We start from the raw sequence: 7,123 nt of genomic DNA on the forward strand, positions 1-7,123 counted from the left end.
ACAGATTTCACGACATCAATCAACTCACCTCTAAGCCAAACTCACACAAATACACCACGCATTTCAAAGGCTCTTTTCTAATCTTGTGGATATTGACATTTATTATAAAGGTGTCTGCTTACAGCTTGAACAAAATTGAAGCAATTCGTCCTTAGTTTAAGGTGCAAATTGCTTTGCAAATTTCTCTTGAATACCGATGTTTAGCACGAGCTTCATAAGATAAACTAATGGCAATACCACATGACCGAAGTCTTTAGAGAAAAGAAAAATTCTAAAAATCTTTATTATTGGTAGCAATATTTGTGTAACTTGCTAAATTCTATATTTTGCTCCAAAATTACATAGTAACACATGTAATACAACATATAAAGTTATAAGGCAAGTAGGCACTTCTAAAACTCAACTTGTGATAAGCCTTTTGAATCTGGAAGAGTTAACCACCCAATTTCCACAGTTATTTCCCCATGATTGACATTTCTCAACCTTAAAGTCATTTCTTGGATGAGTTTATTATTTTTCCATATGCAGTTGCTGTCTTCAGTGAGGCAGTTAGTCTCATCTGGTTGAATCTGCTTCACTATATGACCCTCTTCCAGATCACTTAACTCCATCTTCACACACTCAAGATATGGCTTTAAGTTTATTTCTGCATCACCCATGTTGTCGTCTGGCGTGAAAGTGTCTTTGTCTGTAACTGTCTAAATAGAACAACACATTTTTGAGTGATCATCAATTTCTCATGTTAGCTTGTAACATTATTTTTTATGCTTGATATAGATTTTTTCGGTACTCACCAAAAGTATTGGAGTGTTAACATCTTTTACATAAAGTGTCAGCTCTTCATTCCACTCAGGATTTAAGGTACCTCTCACAACACTAGTTCTTAGTTGCTGCATCAATATGAGGTGATGGCATCTTCATATGTTAGTTGCAAAAAAAGTAAACTAAATCTTTTGCAATGAAAAGTCATGATTTTAAGTACAACTTAATGTTGTTAACATTTAACAAGCAATGTCTATTTCAATAAAAAATGATTTATTTCATAAACGAGAGACACAAATAGGTCATAAAAAAAATCACATCCATTCCACTCCTTAAATTAAAATACATTAAAAATGTCTCACACACAAATGCACATTAAGAGACCTAGTTGTAAAGAACTAACATATTTGAAGCTATTTTTGACACAAATAAGTTGATTTTATCATTGCAAATAATAGCCAGTTGTAAAGAATCATTACTAAAATTAGACTGGTTTGTAATACAAGAATTTGTTTCCTTAGGGTGTGGCTCAGACAAAATACTTTTCACACTTGAAGTCATGCTTTTAGTTTGGAAAATTCTCCCAAGTTTTGGACTAGTAACAAGAAATATATCATCATATGCTTTAAAGAGAAGAGTCTCCTGGTATGAATGTTTGAAGTGTCATATTGTTAATAAGAAAATATCTCAAATCATAATAATAAGCATCTGTTATTATTTCTTCTTATATTATAAGTATTATTGTCATCCTACTAATCAACCTATTATTTATGAATTAGAAATAATATGAAATGATGAGTTACAATGCTTATAATATTGTATATAAAAGATGATGAAAAAGCTAATTTTATAGACATGGTATCACCACAATCCAAGTTTGTGACAAGATCCTTTCCTTTTGTTTTGTGACATTGGGTTTTGTTGTTCAACAATAATGTTATCTGTTGTCCTAGTATTATACGTCAATTTTGCTTACATGGCTCATTTTATCACTTATATTTGGATGGTTCCAATAATATGGCGTGAATTATGATGGAACACGTCCAGTTGCCAAGATGACTAATTTAAGAACTATTTTCTCTGTTACAGTCTTCAAAGGTTAGTGATTTCATCACATAAAAATGAGTAATGCCTTTTTTATGTGATATGGGTAAAGATATTTATATAACTTCCTTTTGAGGGATTATTTTCTCTTCTACTTGTTGTTTACAAACTCAAACATGGTTCAACAAATTTCAATCTACTATCTTTAACTCCTCATTTATTCAGAGTCAATATGACCCTTCTTTATGTATTCATCGAATAATGTTATCATTGTTCTTCTTCTTTGTGTCAATGACATGGTCGTTATAGGACCTAGTACAACATTTGTTACCAAACTTAAATAACTCCAGAAATCTTTTCACATGAATGATCTTGGTGGTTTTCGGTATGTTTAGGGTACTCAAACTCTAATGGTGTCTTTCTGCATCAACACAAATAAACTACAAATTTGTTTTCAATGGTTAATCTTCAGTCGTTCTCTTCATATCCACTTGAAGTTAATGCCAAATATCCTTGCAATGAAGGTGATCTTTTGTTTGACTCTTATTGTTGTTGAGAATTCAAAATATACATTTAAGTTTCATATTGACTAAAAATAAAAAAGTTAATTCACGTGTGCTATCATTTGTTGTTATTCAACTATCATTCTTATGTACTTGAAAGATAAATTACATTAGGGTTTCCTCTTTCAGATTTTTTCTTTGCTTGCTTGCTTACACCGATGTGGATTGGGTTGGGAATCTTGCTTGATACTCAATGTTATATCTCTTACAATCCTTTCTTCTTGTTATCAATATTATTGCTAGTTTATTAAGCCAATTCAGAAGTTATAACTAATATATAATGATGAATTATGAATGTTTTTGTGTTATATAAGAGAATATCAAATACAATGAAAAGGCTAATTTCATTGACATTATAATGTGGATTTACTTTGCTTGTACAAGAAATGGACATGGTTTGTATGGAAAAACTCACGAGAAAAGATACTTTCTGGAAAAACACAAACAGTAATAAGACCGATAACAAAGTTAAGAAAAACAGAATATATCTATATATATATATATATATATATATATACTAGAAAACAAACAAGTTAAAAAAAAATAAGGCGTTTGATTACAAATGGAACAGTATTTGTTTGAACGAACACTTTACAAACCCAATAGCTGAAGGAGCAGAAAAAAAAAATGTAATGCATACTGAATAATAATCAAAGGTTGTAGCTTATAATAATAACCTGTTCGCCCATGGTGACAGAGACATAAGGGTCGCTGGTACGAGTGTCGCGAGCTTTGAGATTAGAGCCTTTTTTGATACGAAGTTTGATAAGACCCAGAAAGCTCTCCATTAAAATCAAGGTCAAGACTGAACTTTTTAACCAAACATATGGTAACAAAAAACAAAATGGAATTTTACTGATTCAAAACAATAAGAACACAAAGAAAAACAAAACCAAAATACGAGGTGAAAAATGTTACAAGTCATTAGCGTTGATGGCAAGGACTAGAATTTGTGAGATTTGTGGATCGCCGCACTTCTCTACCACCCTGCATGCATGCTCGTAGGATTCGGAAACTTTCATGTACATTTATTTCTATTTTCTCGTTATATCATATGATCTATAAGTCTGTTACTTTTATTCTATGTGTATTAAGTGTTTGATAAATGTTTTTAATATATATATATATATATATATATATTTTTTTTTTTTTTTTCGTTCAAATATAAGAGAATAACACTTTCTTTAATTGTTTAACATATCTAAGTGCATTTTATACTAAAACTTTAAGATAGATTTAATAAATTTTAAATAGATTAACATGTCAATTTAAAAATATCGTAACTCAAATGAGGAGAACTGGATTTCGTTAGAATTGAGGGTAATTTGTGTATACGATATATATGATTCTATTTTAATATAACTTATTTATGTGATATTTGTTTATTTTTAAGATATGTTCGGACAAAACCTTTGTGTGAGTCGATGTTTATATTGTTTAAAAAGATAAATAATATGGTGTTGATTTATCAAAATAAATGTAAGGTAATAAATTTTTATTTTTACTTGTATAAATAGATCGGTATAATAAATTTCAGGTTTTGATCCCTTAACTTTCAATAAAAATTGAAATTCGTCTATCTTCAAAACTTGAACCTAAATAATTCACTAATTTTAAAATTGTGTGAATTTAATCTTTTAAATCAAATTTAATTAAATTTATTTGACTTTTTAAATGTATATTTCTAGAAGAAATAAATGTGAATATATACATGAAATTTCTCATCCTATCTTGGGATTGATATTGCTACGAAAGGTTGAACTTATAAGTATTATGTTGGATATTGGCTACCTTTTGTTAGAGAATGAGTTATTATGTGCTTCATTTTTTGAATTCAGAAATATTTTTCAAACCATTCAATCAGAAAAATATTGTCATTTCTTGAACGAATGTTCCAGAATGTATTAAAAATATATTTTGGATTGAGTGTTTCAAAAGATATTTGTGGATCCGAAAATATCTTTCGAAACAAATTAAAAAAATTATAAATAAAAAGTGCAGGAATTTTATTATAGTTTTAATGAAGCATAGTTGGAAAATTGTAGGTTTTATAGAAGTGCAGGAAGGAAAAAGGGGATGCTAGAAGAAATTCTCAGGTCAGGGTAATGGGTTGCTATTTTTAGTGATAAATGAGGTAAGGCTTTTACTTTTTGTACCATTTAATTCTCACCTGCACCTCTATTTTCATAATACCAAATTTGTTCCTTATCCCCATTATGTGAGGCAGCAGCTGCACCTTCCATTTTCTTTCTCTTTTGTTTGAGAAACTTTGCGCCCCTGTTTGAGGTAAGTTTCAAATTTGTTTCAATGTTTGTAAACAGAAACAAAAGCAGTGCCATTTTAGTAAAACCGTAACCTTAAATCACTTTCGAATGCATTCAAAAACAACCTTCCACTTCAAAGTATGGTGCTACAACTAAAATTAACTTGTTTTGCGAGTGATAAAAGAATATCACCAAATCAATGTCAACCTTATTGCAGAATGTATGTTCCAAAAAATGAAATGTGGTGGAAGATAAAGGACTCAAATTTGAAGTAAGCGTAAGAAACATAAAATCCAAAATTTAAATTGTCAAATTTAATTAATAATTATCTAAATTCATTTTACTTTATAAGTTTATTTAAATGAATTTATCTTGGATTCAAATTTATACTTTTTGTTTATAAGTTTAATCCATTTAATTAGACTTGAATTGGATATAGATGAAATAATATTTTTAGATGATGAAATATAAAATCAATGTGTGTCTAGATCATTTCAAGTTTTAAAATATTAGGTCAAGTTAGATCCAAGTAAGGTAGTACTAGGTTGGGTTCATGCAAGTTTGATCCAAGTCGCTCGGGTCAAACTCAACTCAAGTAGACTTGAGCTTAGGTCAAATTGAATCATTTGAGATTTGGTTGAGCCGAGTCAGCCTATTCCAAGTGATTTGAGTCAGGTCGAATAAACACTCATTCAAGTAGGAATGGGTCCACATGCAGTCGTTATTTGAGTTCGGGTTGATCCATGTTCAACCAAGTTGTACTAGGCCCAAGTTAATCATTATCTAGTCAAGATCAAGTTGAGTCTAGCTCAACCAAGACTAGGTTGGCCATATCTCCATAGAGAACAAGTCAACTCAAGGTCAAGTTCAGTTGAGTCAACATAGGCTTAGGTTAGGTTGAGTCAACTTAGGTCCATATCGAGTTAAGTTAGCCCAAACCTAGGTAAAACTAAGTCAACTCAGATCTAAGTCAAGTCGAGTCAATTCAAGCCCAATCCAACATGAGTTAGCCTATGTCAAAGTAGACTCAATCAGGTCGAGTCGAGTTGGCCAGACCTAAGCCGAGCCAACTTGAGTTTAGTCAAGTTAGCCCCAACCACAGCAACCTAGGTCAAGTTGAGTCAACTCAAACCTAGGACAAACTAAGTCTAATTAAACCCAGATCTAATCAAGTCAATCAATGTCTAGGACCTAGTCGAGCACAGTCAGTCAAGTGTAGGTCGAGTTGAGTTAGCTTGGGCTTAAATTGCGCTTAGTTGACATGGTGTTAAGTTAAGCCAAATGAACCTAGGTGTAGGTAAATCCTTGTCAAACCAAACCTGTGTTGAGTCGAGTCAACCTTAGCCTAGGTCAAACCAAGTCGAGTTGAACCTAAGTTAAGCTAAGTCAACCTATGTAAAGTAAAAGTTTTTTTCCACTTTCTTGGATTTCGAGATATCACGACTCTCAAAAGTTAAGACTAAGTTTCTCCCAAATTAAGTTTATTCCAAATGAGTATAAACCCTAATTTTGATTTTAGGGATTGTTTTATGAAAATTGTATGAACCTTGATTATAATTTTCCCCAAATTATTATAACCCTTAATTATGAAATTTAGGGATTTTATGTTTTCTGCTGTTTATGGTAATTTTTTTTTAAAGTTTTGAATTTATATAGTGTTACTTATTTAATTAAAGTTGTACGAATTTTGTTATGTTTTGCATTGTGATAATTGTGATTTGTGAATACAAATTTTATCTTTTTCTAAATAGGTGAGAGGTGATAAATTTATATTAGAAAGATTATGATAAAGAGTAAAAGAATTGATTCTTTTTTGGAAAGAGGAAGGTTCATGATAAAGATGAAAAAAAATGCAACTACATTAACTAAACTTAAGAAATTTCATGAGAACCAAGAATTCAAGACAATGAAAAATAAATCTCTAAATTTCCTAGAGTTACATATAATGAATTTAAAAATTTATTAGAACACGATCCGGAAAAAACGTCCTCAAATTTGACAATACCCACCAAATCAAATTGATGAGGTATGAATGGCTTATCAAAATGGTATTCATGGTTTGATATCATGATATAATAGCATGATATAATAACGAATGATAGTCATTTTTTTTGAATTCTACTATTATGTGTGCTTGTTTTAAGCCGAAGAAATGAAGAGAAAAAATGAAAAAAAAAATTCTAACTAAAAAAAATATATGTAACAAATTTAATTTGGCGCCCCTAAATTTTTTGTCCAAGTTCCGCCACTGATTGAATCATGTCTCTCTTTCAACATTGGAAGGCCAAATACAAAATCTAATGAAAGATTCATCTGAGGCAAACTAATGTTAAGTCTTTCCTTGTCTCTTCTTCATGTAGTTGATTATTGAACAATAGTGCCTAATTGGTGTGACTAACACAACATGTCTAATATTGATCATTAAGCGGACATTGTTCAACTTGCCTAGTGGACATCATCAAACTATAAGAAAATTCTTGAATAATGACT

General features: G+C 30.6%; 1 protein-coding gene across 1 annotated transcript; it reads right to left on the minus strand.

Moving 5' to 3' along the window:
• Positions 1-260: 260 nt before the first annotated feature.
• On the minus strand, positions 261-3,255 carry LOC114175808 (protein C2-DOMAIN ABA-RELATED 7-like). Its single transcript, XM_028060615.2, has 3 exons — positions 3,047-3,255; positions 795-890; positions 261-698 (listed from the first exon to the last, which is right to left on the minus strand). Exons 1-3 carry the CDS (start codon positions 3,155-3,157, stop codon positions 393-395), a joined length of 513 nt encoding a protein of 170 aa, XP_027916416.1. The 5' UTR covers positions 3,158-3,255; the 3' UTR covers positions 261-392.
• Between the last annotated feature and the right edge of the window lie 3,868 nt (positions 3,256-7,123).

The sequence above is a fragment of the Vigna unguiculata genome, chromosome 3 (assembly GCF_037176805.1).
Source record: "Vigna unguiculata cultivar grain cowpea cultivar isolate G323 ecotype 2 chromosome 3, ASM3717680v1, whole genome shotgun sequence".
NCBI classification, from domain to species: Eukaryota; Viridiplantae; Streptophyta; class Magnoliopsida; order Fabales; family Fabaceae; genus Vigna; species Vigna unguiculata.

What these genes read in the sequence shown, in the direction of transcription:
- LOC114175808 (XM_028060615.2), bottom strand. Translation starts at nt 3,157, where the DNA reads ATGGAGAGCTTTCTGGGTCTTATCAAACTTCGTATCAAAAAAGGCTCT. An exon ending in CTGTCACCATGGGCGAACAG is followed by an intron (nt 891 to 3,046) that starts GTTATTATTATA and finishes ATATTGATGCAG; the next exon opens with CAACTAAGAACTAGTGTTGT. An exon ending in TTAACACTCCAATACTTTTG is followed by an intron (nt 699 to 794) that starts GTGAGTACCGAA and finishes TGTTCTATTTAG; the next exon opens with ACAGTTACAGACAAAGACAC.